The following is a 15,761-nucleotide window of genomic DNA, read 5'->3' on the forward strand; positions in this document are numbered from 1 at the left end:
ATGAAGAGCTCCACAACACAATCAAACGTATTCATGACTCAGATACAAAATTAAATAATAATAATCTGGCAATCGGTTAGCGTTACCAAGGTAACCTTTGAACTCTGTTGTCATTCAGTAACTCCGTCGCCCGCTGTGTTGACCCTTGACCTGTGTTGACCCTTGACCTGTGATGACCCTTGACCTCACCTGTGTCATCAGAAGCACGCGCCAGTCCACACTGTGTTCTTTGCTGTATTTCTTCACACAACATTATGTCCTCCCAGGGTACATCTGGAGAGCCTTCACTCCCAAGGGGCCGAAATAACGAAGTAATCACACCGAATCAACACATTCAAATGTCAAACTAAAAACCACACATTAAATTTGCAACATGGCAAGGTAGAACCCACTCAATTGCTTGGGATATAAAATAGGTCAAAAATAATCCAAAAAAACAATGACAATTTCTGTTACAATAACGAAGAGGAATATATTATAAAGTCTTAGTGAGGATCTTTAATATGTCACCCTTGGCTAGACAGTTTTGTCTATATGCAATTATTCTTAAATTATTTAGCACTCAAGAAGTCTATGAGAGTGGAGTAGCCTCTTAAGGTGAGGGGAAATGGGGCCAATAACTAGAGAGAGAACAGGAATGTCTCCTTAGACAGATGTGAGGAGATAAAGGGGGGGGGGAGGTGGAGGAAGAGAGAGAGAAGGGAGAAATCTATGTTAGGCTCACACAACACTACACCTGCTACTGCACCATCACACAAGGAACACCAACGTCTTCGCCAACTGACCGGTTAAGAAGCAGTCAAAAGGACAGCACGACTAATATAAATCTTAGTCCGCCAAGTCTCGAAGATGCCAAACCATCCACACAGTTAAGCAATCAGGTCACTGTGTTAATTAGCAGAGACAACAAGGCCCTTAGACACACAGACATGACGACAAGGTGGCAATCACGTGACCTTAAGCCCATTCTGCAACGACTACAGTTCCAGAGATGACTGGCAGAGTAGCTATTTGTCACGTGATCTCCAGATAACAGGCAGCTGTTAGAATAACCACTGAGGCTATTGCAACTAGAGGGAGTTGTACACACGGGCCGTGGTTGGAGTGCAAGAGAGGAAGGTAAGGAGGGGGGAAGGGGCACACACACGCTACCTACAGCGTCGGATGGGTGTGGTGGGGACGGCTGTGGTGGTGGTGGTGACGGTGTGGCGACTGACTCCCATGGTGGCCACGGCAGGAGGACTGGGCCCCCGAGCCTCCGGGGACCTGCCTGCAGGGGTAGCAGGCCCCACACCTGCAGAGGAACGTGTGGCATGACTACCGGCGCCCCTGGCGGTGGTTCCACCAGCTGCTGACGGTCCTGCTGCGACGGTGGCTGATGTTTTGATAGCGGAACAAGGCGCAGCAGGAGTCAGAGGCGGCTCAGCAGACCCGAAGGACACTGAAGGAGATGGGAAGGAGGCCACAGAGGGGCGAGCAGCAACCACCAACTTGGGTGGAGTGACTACGCCAGCAGGCGCGGGAGAAATGGGAGCAGAAGCAGAGACAGGAGCTAGGGTAGGAGGCTGAGGAGCAGAGACAGGAGCTAGGGTAGGAGACCGAGGAGCAGCGTCCGAGCGAGTAGGACCTCCAGACGTCGTGGAGGCCGAGGAGTCCTGTCGCTTGCAACAACCTGCAACACGGGGACAAGTACTGTACTGCCGGGGCCTCAACCCTCCACCTCACGCCCTCACACACTAAGGAAAACAAATTATTCACTTGCTAAAGTACAGTGATGCACGTCACAATAATTAGGAGAAAATGTCATGTGATGGGGTAGAGGCTGAAGCCACGCTGAAGCCGAAGACATGCCAAGCTGTGTCATGGAATATCTTTCAGCTTCACGCTGCATCTTTTAGATAATTGAGAAAATATCTAGGAAATATAAAAAGGTAAGAACTTTCAGCCCACCATCACAATGGTGGTGACCTTGGCACTTTGAACTTGGCTCTTAGAACTTAAGGTAACAAGGTAGGTACCTATCAGTGACTACAGGGGAAGTGAGCTCTAGCTCTTGATGCCCCGTCTACCAGCCTTCTCGTACCTGCTGCGTTTCAACTTAATTATTCTGATGTTCGAATTCTTTATCAAGTCTGGCCTTAACGTTGTCGATGGAGGTGGCTGTCACAACTTCCACTGAATTCCACTTGTTGAACACCCTTACAGGGTACGAGTATTTCTTTACATTTCTTCTTTAAGACGTAAACTGTACTTCCAGCTCCCACTTACGTCCCCGCCCCTTACGTTAAAACTTGTCATAAAACCATCTTTTCAATTTCACATTCTAGACTTTAAGGAAAGTATTAGGCCTCCTTGGTGAGGAGTAGGTAGGGGTACACGGCGACACACTCCCAGCGATCAAACGTCTAGGGACGACCCCCACCAGTACAGAAATACCTTTCCTAACTTTCACGCCGTCTCCCCTTTGTCTCTACCTTCTCAGACACCTTCTCAGACACCTTCTCATCCCCTCTACCATCACATCCCTAGCACCCCGCCCCCCTCCCCTCTCACAGCTCCATCCTATCTACTTTTCAGGAAATGTAGATATTTATCTCTCAGAATGTTTGGTAATATGTTTATTGTTTGTGATGTGTGTCTATGTATGTATTAACACGATGTACTGAACGGGGTGAGAATAGCTTGAGCTACCTCATCCCTTTGTGTGTATTTTACCTCAAACTTATTTCAATTTCAATCTACTTTTCCTCAGGTAAGAAGAGGGAAGGTGGGACGGAAGGAGACATGGGTCTCTTCCCTTTGGCACCGGCGCGGCAAAAACCCGGTCCGGGGCTAGTGCCGGAGACGGGCTATATCTGGCCACCAGCATCACTGCTACTACGGCGACTACTGCCTCCCAGCCACGCCCTGCCCCAACACGCCCATAGCCACCACCACCACCAGGGCCCTTAGTCCAAGATCTTCCAGTGTCATTCACCTCCGTCCTGGCCCTTACCGCGCCTCCGGATCAGCTCCAGTGCCCCTTGTACCTCCGAACCAGCTCAAGTGCCCCTTGTACCTCCGAATCAGCTCCAGTGCCCCTTGTACCTCCGAATCAGCTCCAATGCCCCTTGTACCAAGTCTTGTAGTGATGACCCAACAAATCTCACCTGGTCTTTGGCCTGGATCGTCCACTATGGATCATTGTCCTCTAATGACTCCAGATCCCATACCATCGACTCCATGAAAGACTAAGGAAAAGGGTTGTTTTGTGGAACCAATTACCGGCGTAAAGTGGTGGAGTCCCTCGATTGTTTCAAGCGTGGGTTGAACATGTATATGAGTAGGATTGGATGGTTATAGATAGGAGCTGCCTCGTATGGGCCAATAGGCCTTCTGCAGTGTTCTTTGTTCTTATGTTCTAACTTAAAATTTTAAGGTGGTCATTCAAGTCTCGACCTCCTGGACGGACTTTCCCCCCCACCCCCCCCAAGTCCTCATGTACTAGGAGATTGGTAAGACCGGGTCCTGCAAGACCCTAAACCCACAGGGTGGACAAGACTAGGACTGTCCTCCCCCCCCCCCCTTCCACACATCATGGGGTCGAACAAGGCCTAAACATGAAACAAAAACAAAAATATCCAGAAGGCCTTTTGACCTAACAAGAAAACAGCTGTTGTTTACATCCACCCAAAACTCACTCATTTGTGTCACCTACGCTTGAAACAATTCAGCATTCAAACGTCTACTACCCGTTAATTTGGTCTACAAAACTATACCTCTCTTTTGAACAAATCCACAAGGGCCGTGATGAGGGTTCGAACCTACGTCCGAGAAAATCCCAGACGCTGCCTTAATCGACTAAGCTACACCATATCTTTCCAAACCAATACTTATAAACAGGTTTGTCCCAAATCTAAACTTATCCAATTTATCTCTAAACGTTTCAAGTTGATGCAGATACACTTAAAACCTTATATATATTCCCTTTGTCACAACAGGAGGTCAGACACCGGCTGTGACAGGTAAGAGTGCGAGGAAACATCGACCAACAAGATTAACTGAAGCAGCCAGGTGAACTATGTTTTCAACCCTGACAAGATGGAGGAAGCAAAAGAGATGTCGCCAGGTTTCGGAGAAGTTCAAGATGATTTCCAAGACCTGAAGGAGAGTTGGATGCTATACAAGCACCAATTGAAGCACGTCTTGTTCAGAGCTGCATCCAGTGGCCCCCTGTTGTAAGGGCTACATCCAGTGGCCCCCCGTTGTAAGGGCTACCTACATCCAGTGGCCCCCCTGTTGTAAGGGCTACCTACATCGAGTGGCCCCCCTGTTGTAAGGGCTACCTACATCCAGTGGCCCCCCTGTTGTAAGGGCTACATCCAGTGGCATCGTCCACCCCCCCCCCACACACACACACAGATCATCAACATATGAGAGACTAGCCACCTGTTCCAATGCTCTAAGATCAAGTCAGGTGAGGAACGAGTCCTCTGGGTAACCTAAGACAGGATTCATTAAGTATTTACTAATCTACTCACGAAACCTATTCATCTTTACCCAATCAAGGCGAACTTGCTTACATTTATTAAGTAATTGATTAGCTCCAAAATGATGCCAAGTTGAATATAATAATAATAACCTTGCATTGTGTGGTAGTTTTCCAATCCCAAACTGATTAAGAAATGTAAACCGAGTCGACATGGTTGAGTAATCATGTTGAGGCTTCGTAAGGAGATGAAGTAAATGCTTAGCCACTCCTGGTCGTAGACTCCTGCCACCATTTTATAAAAGGAAATATTAAGGAGTGAGCAACCTAGGCCCTCTAAAGGCTTGCCCTCAGTGTATACTAATACATTGTAAACTCAAATATGAGGCTGTTCAAGACCGTTGTTACCAGTTGCTACAACTTTAAGGTGTGCAATTAGGGGAGAATTATGTAAGAATACCTGCTGGGAGCTGACCATGATCTCTTGTGCCATATGTAAGCCATTTTTTGCTGCTTTCTATCGCTCACGGGATGACTACGGGGCGCCCAATAAACCTGAATCCTAAATTTTTTAAATTTTGCGCCGAGGGGCGAGTTTATTGGGCAGCGCCACTCATCTTGTGAGTGGACATACCGCCATAGCAGAATGTACAACACTCCCCTATAGAATCCTTTCCACGAACCATGAGAAGGCGTTGATGGGGGTCACGAACCATCGGAGGGAACAGTCAACGAGGACAAAAATTATGAAGCCATGAAACAAGGATACAACATAATTACCCCATGAGACCAAGAGATACGGCAGGAAGTGCAAAATAGCCCCGATGAAAAGCAGAGTTACAACACTGAAAGCTGAGATAGAAACTATCAACATCAAGAGACCAAGATTGTTCAACATCGAGGTATGTTCAACATCGAGGCATGTTCAACATCAAAGAACAACATATTGTTCAAAAGAGAACTTTATAAAGCCCCTCCAGTGGGTACTCAAACTGTGATTCACACGTCGGATTGCTAGCAGCTGGGTTCAACAGCCTGGTAGATCAGACCACCATCCAGCAGGAGGCCTGCACAGAGACTGGGCCGCGGAGGACGTTGATCCCGGAACCAACGGAAACTTTGTTTTTCTTTTGGAGTCAAGATGATGGAGAGGTGCAGGTCAAGAGAAAAAGTTTAGAAATGGGAAAAACAGAGTAGAAGTTATGAGGGAGTGGGAGAGGGGGGGAGGGAGAGGGGGGGGAGGGAGAGGGGGGAGGGAGAGGGGGGAGAGAGAGAGGGGGGGGGAGAGAGAGGGGGGGGGGAGAGAGAGGGGGGGGGGAGAGAGAGGGGGGGGGGAGAGAGAGGGGGGGGGGGGAGAGAGAGGGAGGGGGAGAGAGGAGGGGGAGAGAGGGAGGGGGAGAGAGGGAGGGGGAGAGAGGGAGGGGAAAGGGAGAGGGAGAGGGGACGTTGGGCGTCTTCTCAATGATGAAGATGAGCGGCTGAATATTTATAGGTCCAAGCGTCAGATTTTGGCGGCTCAGCCACCAACTAACCCCCTCCGTACCACCCCACAACCCCCTCCCTCTTCCCTCCCCCCACTAGCCCCAACACACACACACACACACACACACACACACACACACACACACACACACACACACACACACACACACACACACACACACGAGGCGGGACCAAAGAGCCAGAGCCCAACCTCCGCAAGCACATACAAGTGACTACAAATAGGCGACCCCACACACACACACACACACACACCCCCACGCGTCAATGTTTGCTGACAGCCAACCCATCCTCCTTAAATTTAAATTAAATCCCCCGTTTAGACAGTACCTATTCTGACGGTCGTCAATAGTCACGAATTCGTACATGTACGAATTCGTCCGTGTGTTGGGTGGGTGGTCGTGGTGTAGTGACAACCAACCTATTCATAACTTTATCAACACCCCTGCAACTCTGACCTGCAGTACACAACCCTTATATACTCCTCAATGCATCAATCCTTATCCTGCTCATCTATCACCCTTCTACTGGTCACTCATCCGACAACCTGCCAGACCTAAACTCTAGCAAGTACCATTCTTAACTGTATCATTCTCTCCGATCAATCTCCCCAGGACCAAACAAGCATCCTCGTTTGTTTCTCCCCTCACAAGCACCGTCTGAAGACGCAGCATCACTTACCAAGATGCAGATAACTATCTCAAGCCAGAGCATCCTCTCAGGCCTCCACGTGGTCCCATAAAAATAAAATACTGTACGAGACAGCGTTAGTGCTTCCCCGCCTCTGTGCCACAGGGTGAAGACCCCGTGTGAAGGGAATTATGCCACAGGGTGGAGACCCCGTGTGACGGGGAACTATGGCCAGTAAGGTCAACATCAATCACAAAACAACTTCTAGACTCGTAAAAGAGGTTGCAAGGTGTTGCCTCGAAGCTGTTATCACCTTCAGGAGAGCCAGGCACCTTTCTCAAGTGCCAACCTGTTATGTCTTTAAGGCGACCGGCTATACTCGAGGCGGAGCCCCTCCTACTCTAGAGAGCTGTCAACCTCTCAAGGACCAGCTGTACGTACTCGAGTGGCCCATACAAATGGTTCTACTCCCGGTACTGTCAACATGTTAGTCCAGCTGTCAACGTGTACTCCGGTACTGTCAACGGTCCCAGAGTGTGTCAGTACTCGTGTGGTACTCCGCCCAAGACGTCTCGCTTCATCAAGGTCGACACTGTACGACACTATGGAAATTATGATCTTTGTGTTGCTTTCTGGATGTGGCTGTGAGAGTCTGGCCCTGGGCCTCGGGTGAGTGTGTTGTGCTACGGCTCTTTGGTCCCGCTTCTCAACTGTCAATCAACTGATGTACAGGTTTCTGAGCCTATTGGGCTCTATCATATCTACACTTGAAACTGTGTATGGAGTCAGCCTCCACACACAGTTTCTATGTGTGTACACACACACACACACAGTGTGTGTGTGTGTGTGTCTCTACATACCAGAGATAGAGGGGGCAAAAATGATGATCGCCGACATGGTTGTAGCGAGAAGGGGGAGGGGGGAGGAAGGAAGAGACGAGATTGTGTTTTTTGCCGTGATGGTGAATAAGAAAGTGAAAGGAATAATTGAGAGTGGGTGGTACAGAGGAAGGGTGGGGGGGGGGGGAGGAGGTATGGAGGTTGTGGGTAGTAAGGAAGATAAAGAGGGGGGGGAGGGGGGGTGGGAGAGGCAATGTTGCACCAGCACCAGGCTATGCCCCATCCCCCCCATGACCCCCCTCCCCTCCCCACCTTCTACAAGAGTGAGTCACTCCGAGGCAGCAACAACTACTCAACAAAACAGCCCCACGAACTTTCACATCACAACTGAGTAAGGAAACTCACCAATGCTCACCGCCCTCGATACATCTACACATTTACAATAACCATCAAAGCAAATTTCAATGAAATACTTCAGATATATATATCCGGAATCAAATATTCTTGCCTTAAAATAAATTACACAAAAACAAATCAAACTCATCTACCCCGGGGTGTCTAAAGTCTTTTATATAAAAACTTTAAACTTCCTTCACTAGGAACGGCCGAGATTATAATATTAAACTCTTATAAAAATTCTCAAAAGGAAGAATTGGGTAACATAGTGTCGTGGAAGGTTTTATAAATTTAGTGTAAGTGCAATGGAAATTTACCCCCTTCCCTTAAATTTAGTGTCAGGGTGTACGGGATGGGTATTAATGTCGGCGAGAGCCCTGACGCCACCCTCCCAAGATAGCAGCCGCATCACTGGCGCGCTGCCCCTCCCTCCACCTCGCTGCCACGCCGCACGATCACTATCATACAACGCTGCCACGCCGCACGATCACTAGCCGTACAACTCTGCCACGCCGCACGATCACTATCATACAACGCTGCCACGCCGCACGATCACTAACCATACAACGCTGCCACGCCGCACGATCACTATCATACAACGCTGCCACGCCGCACGATCACTAACCATACAACTCTGCCACGCCGCACGATCACTATCATACAACGCTGCCACGCCACATGATCACTAACCATACAACGCTGCCACGCCGCACGATCACTAACCATACAACGCTGCCACACCGCACGATCACTAACCATACAACGCTGCCACGAGGGATTCCACCTCTGAATTCTCGACTGTGCGTCGAGAACGAACCCTACCATACTACATAGACCCCAAATATAACCCAAGACAACATAAATAATGTGACATTTGTATATATATTCATCAACTTGCCCTGAAAAAATATTTGAAGAATTTGAGAACAGTGACGTCTTAAGATGCGAGTGATATACCAGGATATACTGAGATATATCATGAACAGCGATATACCAGGAACTATGACGCAAGCGTCACAGACATCTTGGGATCAGGACCCAACCTACGCGGTTATATTCATTCATATGAATATCCCTGTTAAACGAGACGGTAAACTAATATACCAGATTATCACGTTATAACTTGGGTTATACATGCCGATAGAGTGGCTCTCGGATACTATTGAGTTCACCCGTTTATACGTGTTTTTAGAGAATGTCCCATTTAACCAGCATCTGTACTTACACGAAGCAGTGTGCCTTGTATATATAATACAGGGCACAATATATAAAATAATATATCTATATATATCTATAAATCTATAAAAAATATATAAATAAATCTATAATAAATATATAAATAAATCTATAAAATCTATAAAAATATAAATAAATCTATAAAATAAATCTTCTATCTATAAAGCACACAGAAACTGTATTGGAGGGGACCTACATTCCCTCCAATGCGTTGTGTGTGGTTTCCTCCGAGGCTATGGGTCCCCCTTCCAGCCAGAGGTGGTACTCTTATATCTATATATATCTTATAATATATATTATATATATATTATATATTAATATATAATACAGTCTGTATATGAAAGATTTAAAACATCTTTCAACTATGTGAAGGTCAAGTATTAATGACTAAAAAGTAATACTAAAAAGTGATTCTTATGTAATATGAGGATTATATAATGAATCTCATATTAGTGCTTGAAAAAATAGATTATATTTCTGGTGACTAATATTAATTACTACAACTATTCTTAGTGTGTTTACGAGGACTTAATAGATGGGAGAAGTAACGCTAATGTGACTTAGACATTTATGATGAAAGCTATATAGGGGTGGATACTCTATAGTAGATATATGTAGTGGTAGAAGCACAGTACCATTGTGGGTAGATAAGAGTGGTAGACACCACTTCTACACTTCAGTTTCTCTTTCAAACTGGTTATAGTACTTTTTTTTTGCCCGTAGAGGGGTTGTTCTAGATCTTAAGGCGCCTTCACTTCAATGGGCTCCTGCCTCGACTAAGCCGGACCAGGGTTCATCAGGTTTTTACCCGTCCCGTTACGAAACCTGTACATCTTTTCCTCATAGTAGCTTAGTCAGCATCTATGAAACAATTTGCATGCTTAGAAACTTGTCAACTCAAGCTTATTGTTGCAAACAACTTCTTGGCAACTTCAGACTTGAGACTTCATACTTCATTTATCAAGCAGCTTGAGACTTCAGCGCTGAAGCTGTTTGATAAATGTAAGGTAAGAAGTCATGACTGAAGATGTAAATGTTTCGTAAGATAGTGTGTAGATATGTTATACGAGTCTTATATAACCACTATTATTACAGAGTGCTAGTAATTAAGATGGACCGATCTTGTTGATGGTTATCTTGAGATAATTTCGGGGCTTAGCGTCCCCGCGGCCCGGTCCTCAACCAGGCCTCCTTTTTGTTACACCCACCCCCCAGGAAGCAGCCCGTAGCAGCTGTCTAACTCCCAGGTACCTATTTATTGCTAGGAGAAGGCGACTGACAGCTGAATGGACAGCGCTTCGGATTCGTAGTCCTGAGGTTCCGGGTTCGATCCCAGGTGGAGGCGGAAACAAACGGGTAAAATGTTTCTTTCACCCTGATGCCCCTGTTACCTAGCAGTAAATAGGTACCTGGAAGTTAGACAGCTGCTACGGGCTGCTTCCTGGGGGATGTGTAACAAAATGGAGGCCTGGTCGAGGACCGGGCCGCGGGGACGCTAAGCCCCGAAGTAATCTCAAGATAACCTCAAGATAGGTAAACAGGGGCAGCAAGGTGAAAGAAACTCTGCCCATTTGTTTCCGCCTCCACCGGGGATCGAACCCGGAACCTTGGGACTATGAATCCCAAGCGCTATCCACTCAGCCGTCAGACCCCATATTACAGAGGGGTAATACAGCATTACCAGCACCCTGCCAGGTACAAAATAGCAAAATAATTTGATTTCAATATGTTCATAGATTCGGATATAACGACAACTTTGATTTTAAAGTAAAGGGGTTCGATTCACGAAGCAGTTACGCAAACACTTACGAACGTGTACATCTTTCCTCAATCTTTGACGGCTTTGGTTACATTATTAAACAATTTACAAGCATGAAAATTTGCCAATCAACTATTGTTATAAACAGCCTCCTGGTGCTTCGGAGCTCATTAATTGTTTAATAATTGTAAACAAAGCCGACAAAGATTGAGAAAAGATGGACAGGTTCGTAAGTGTTTGCGTAACTGCTTCGTGAATCTGGCCCCTAAGAGCGCCATGAACGGGGAAGGCGGGCCCGCCATACCTTGGCGCGCGCGCCAACATTCCCAGACATCAGGCAGACGGCAGCTCGTCTCCTTGATGTTCCCGCCACAACACCGTCCTCCTACAAAGAACGTCGCTTTTCGATCGTACGCGTTACACAAGGCCAAAAATTGCCGTACAAGAACATGGAAGCGGCTGGCGAAAGTGTCGTACTGTCCCGTTTTCTTTTTGGGTCCTCTGGTTGGTTTGGAGAGACCAATTTTAAATTCACCGTTTTCTTGACGTTGGGTTAAGCTTCAGGAGAACAGGCTGTGTGGTTGGTATTCTCAGATATCCAGAGTTACTTTGATCGACCCCAATCTCGGTAAAGATAGGTGTTAGATAAAGATAAAGAGATAAAGACAAGCTATTGCATATCCAACTGCTGACCCTATTTTAATTTACGGCGTAATTTGTTTAATATACAAAGAAATACATAAATTATGTTTTTAAGATGAAGAAAGATGGCACTATTCTTTAGAAAGATATTTACATATCTTAGCATGGATTATACACTGGTTTACAGGTGTTTTCAGAGATGCACATTTGTTTAAGTATATTTTCTCTAAACCCATAATTCTCCTGTACCCTTTAGCTTACAGACTGGGGGATACAGTGCTTACTGAAGCTTCATTCCGTGAATGTAAAGCATTTAAGCTCTACATCTGTGTGTAGTTTAAAAGTTTTTGTGGTTGCTTAAGCAAGCTCTCATAATGACAATCAAATCAGTACAATTTCCACAAAATCATAATTTTATTGCAAGACATTCTGCTACATGCAATTTTAAAACGATTACAAAATGTCATATTTAGCATGCTAGACAAAATTGTGCGCTAAAAGCTACTCCATTGAAAACGGGAAACATGATTCTCATTACAAAACGCCCATCGCAAACAAAACAAAAAATTGAGGTGTAGAGACGCAGTACAATAAATGTGCACACCTGAGCAAGCCACGAAGTGTACACAATAGTACACAATGGTGTACATGGTGGGCATTACCTGTGAAGCATAGTACACCTCTACAAGACGTACCCAGGTCCAAGGTCTCCAGTTGAGCCGAGCCTGAGGCCAGGTAAACACAGCCAGGAAGGAAGGAAGAACATGGGTTACTGGCCCCCCCATTTACGGGTGAAACTCTCACCGTCCTGTTATAGCATACACAGCCTTAACGACCAGTCCTCATGCTTAATGCAGCGAGGGTTTGTACGCTATCAAATCAGCGTCTAAAGTGAGGTGCTGCAGTGGAAGTTTTTTTGACTAGTTAAAGGCACTTTTCCTCTCGCTAAAGAACGTCTACTTTCATACGTTAATGGATAGATAAAAGCACTGCAAATAAGACGCTTATCAAGACATGAGAAGAGGCTGGCCATTGATCTAGACATTCTCAACAAGATGCATAGCATTTTTATTCCATCATTCAATTTACTCAATGTCTGCTATTTTATGAAATTAAAATTTCCTGTTAAAGGCTGTTGAATTTTGCTTAAAATCAAAGCCTATCATTTTTAGTCATATTATTATTAATTAATGAATTAAGCGTTACGTTGATATTTCATTATTTATCGTAAAACATAATATGCAACACTGATGAATATAATGCAACACCAACACTTGGATTACTAGTCTCCCTTTCACGTGAATTATAGGAGGTGGTCAAGGATTAGCTTTCAAATCATCGAATGCTACTATTGTTTATGACTTGTTATGGTCTCCAATTGGCCAATTGTAGTTAGTATCTAGATCTTTATATGTATAACTGAAGGAAATTTACTCCAACTTTCACTACACGAGTATATACTGTCCAATGACATTGAATATAATGTACTTTTTTACTATATTCCTAATAGTTTCAAATTGACTCCCACTCCCCCATTAATTTCCATTTTAGAGGCTTAAAATAGAACAAATTTGCTTCAATTTCCCCTTATTCGTGGTGAAATTAGCCATTCAGTCAATAGAAATTGTACAATGACTCCATTACCGACATGGATAACTTTAATGGTCTAATCACAGTAGAATATAAAACTTGTATCAATGACTTACCTAAACCATCGTTCTCAATCTCTATGGCAGCATGGAACGGAAAGAGACAACAGATTAAACAAAATATCAACAGGTGTTGTTAAAGATTCGCTACCTGGAACAAAAAGTTCCAAGTAGCACGGGCTATGGTGAGCCCGTAGTGCCTTTCATCAACAGGTGGTCAAACTGAAGAACAGGTAACGCTTGGAGTCGTGACTCTTGGACTCCGGTAGGAAGTCCCCAGAACCTCTTCCTTTGCCAAGAGTCAGAACACTTGTTCACTTTCAACCCCTGCAGCTTTCATGAGAGGTTCACCTCTGTCGTGGTGGCTTAGTTGGTACTTGCTAGAGCTAAGAGCTGCCTGACAACCCCACAATTCAACCCCCACAACATTAGGAGGGTAGAACTAGCCTAAGCTACTCAATCTTCTTGAGATATATCTAATTGTCTCAAACGCACTTGGACTTGTACGGGAGTTAGACAACTGTTGTGTGGTTCAAGTGTTAGCCTGTTTTGTATATAGCGTTAACGTTATTGTCAATTCACACTTCCAGTGTCACTTTATGCAGGTCGGCGTTCAATCCCCGACAGTCCATAAGTGGTTGGGCCACCATTCTTCCTCCACCGTCCCATCCCAGATCCTTATCCTGACCCAGTGCAAAACAGTCGTAATGGCTTGGCGCTTTCCCCCCTAATAGGATTCCCTTGCTTTCCGGTGTCAGAAACCGTGTGGGTGCAGTGAAGATGTGGGCGGGTGTGGGCGGGGAGAGACCTAGTTACATCACAAACTCAATTGGCCATAAGGGCCTTTATCTAGGTTAGTCCTCATCCCCCCCTAACCCACCAACACCCAGCAATGGGAACTTCCACCCACCCACTCCCTCCCCACCCACTCCCCACACCCTCCCCACCCACTCGCCCAAACCCCCCCAGTCCCATGAGGCAATGTACCATGCCCTTAAGTTCCGAGTTCACAGTTAGGAATGCATAATGCATGACACCACAACTTGGATGGTCCGGGCCAGTGTTCAGGTATAATCTGGGGTGAGTAATTTATACGACCACCGCACTCGTTCATGTCCCTGCTGCTGAGGGCACCGGCGGAGCACCTGCCCCCCTCATTAATGCTGTGGTGATTAACTGTGAATTTATTATTGTTGTTGAGCCCGGATTCATGTTGGGGGGGGGGGAGAGAGAGAGAGAGACAGAGAGAGAGAGACAGAGAGAGAGAGACAGAGAGAGAGAGACAGAGAGAGAGAGACAGAGAGAGAGAGAGACAGAGAGAGAGAGAGACAGAGAGAGAGAGAGACAGAGAGAGAGAGAGACAGAGAGAGAGAGAGAGAGACAGAGAGAGAGAGAGACAGAGAGAGAGAGAGAGAGACAGAGAGAGAGAGAGACAGAGAGAGAGAGAGAGAGACAGAGAGAGACAGAGAGAGAGAGAGAGAGAGAGACAGAGAGAGACAGAGAGAGAGAGAGAGAGAGAGACAGAGAGAGACAGAGAGAGACAGAGAGAGACAGAGAGAGAGACAGAGAGAGAGACAGAGAGAGAGACAGAGAGAGACAGAGAGAGAGAGAGAGAGAGAGACAGAGAGAGACAGAGAGAGAGACAGAGAGAGAGACAGAGAGAGACAGAGAGAGACAGAGAGACGGAGACGGAGAGAGAGAGACGGAGACACTGACGGAGACACTGACAGACAGACACACAGACATTGACAGACAATCATAGACAAAATCAATCATCTAACAGACAGGAAACAGAAGCTAAAGAACAGCCAAGACTCAACCACCGCCCCACAACTACGGATCATCAACATTCACTGCTCGTCTCTCCCACCAACGGTAATTGGGGACCTGGTTGTTAAGCGATTAGGGGGTCGTGTTCTGCCCTAAACAAGTAGGCTAAGTATTCAGGCGAGTTGAGGAAGAGTGAGCTCTTAACCCCCCCCCTCCCCCCACACACTGTGCTGTGGGAGTAGCTCTTAGCCTCCCCACAGACTGTGCTGTGGGAGTAGCTCTTAGCCTCCCCACAGACTGTGCTGTGGGAGTAGCTCTCAGCCCACACATCACGCTTTGGGAGGAAGAACTCTTAGCCCCCCTTACACAACACGCTGTGGGAGGCAGAGTTATTAGTTTGGTACGCAAAAGCCTGAAGACTAATGCCGTACAAAAGTCCAAAATTGAACAATATTTTACAGCCCCAACTTAGAGTACCAAAGGCAGCCAGCTATCAACCACTATCTGAAATAATTACTAAGAGTGACCACTTGCCTAATTCACCTACACCACTGAGTCGTCCTGGACCGATACTACGTCCTTACCTGTGGAGGGGAGAGATATACATTAATATGTTATGTTTGCTGTGTAAAACACACAAAATATACATCTGTGATGCTTGTATAGTATGTGGGTGTTTGTCAAGGGCAGCCACTCCTCCTCCTCCCCCCACACTCTCACCCCTTTCCCTACCTCAGCTGCGTACCAAAGGGGTCACTGCTCTACGTCATGTAAATGACGTATTAGGAAGATAGTGAAAGACTACAACTACAGGATGAATGGGTAGACGGAGGGCAGGAATGGGTAGGGGAGGGCAGGAATGGGTAAGGGAG

The 15,761-nt window shown here is 46.2% G+C and overlaps 1 protein-coding gene across 16 annotated transcripts in view; it reads right to left on the minus strand.

The window, feature by feature from the left end:
* The window catches only part of LOC123746519 (actin-binding LIM protein 2), a 284,312-nt gene that overhangs the window by 125,752 nt on the left and 142,799 nt on the right, over positions 1-15,761 (minus strand). The window contains exon 2 of one of the 16 annotated variants that reach the window (XM_045728060.2): positions 1,157-1,672. The exons of the other annotated variants lie outside the window; for them this stretch is intronic. Coding sequence (XP_045584016.1) covers positions 1,157-1,672 — 516 coding nt within the window. The remainder of the gene's footprint in view (positions 1-1,156; positions 1,673-15,761) is intronic. 16 annotated transcript variants of the gene reach the window in all.

The sequence above is a fragment of the Procambarus clarkii genome, chromosome 90 (genome assembly GCF_040958095.1).
Source record: "Procambarus clarkii isolate CNS0578487 chromosome 90, FALCON_Pclarkii_2.0, whole genome shotgun sequence".
Classification (NCBI taxonomy): domain Eukaryota; kingdom Metazoa; phylum Arthropoda; class Malacostraca; order Decapoda; family Cambaridae; genus Procambarus; species Procambarus clarkii.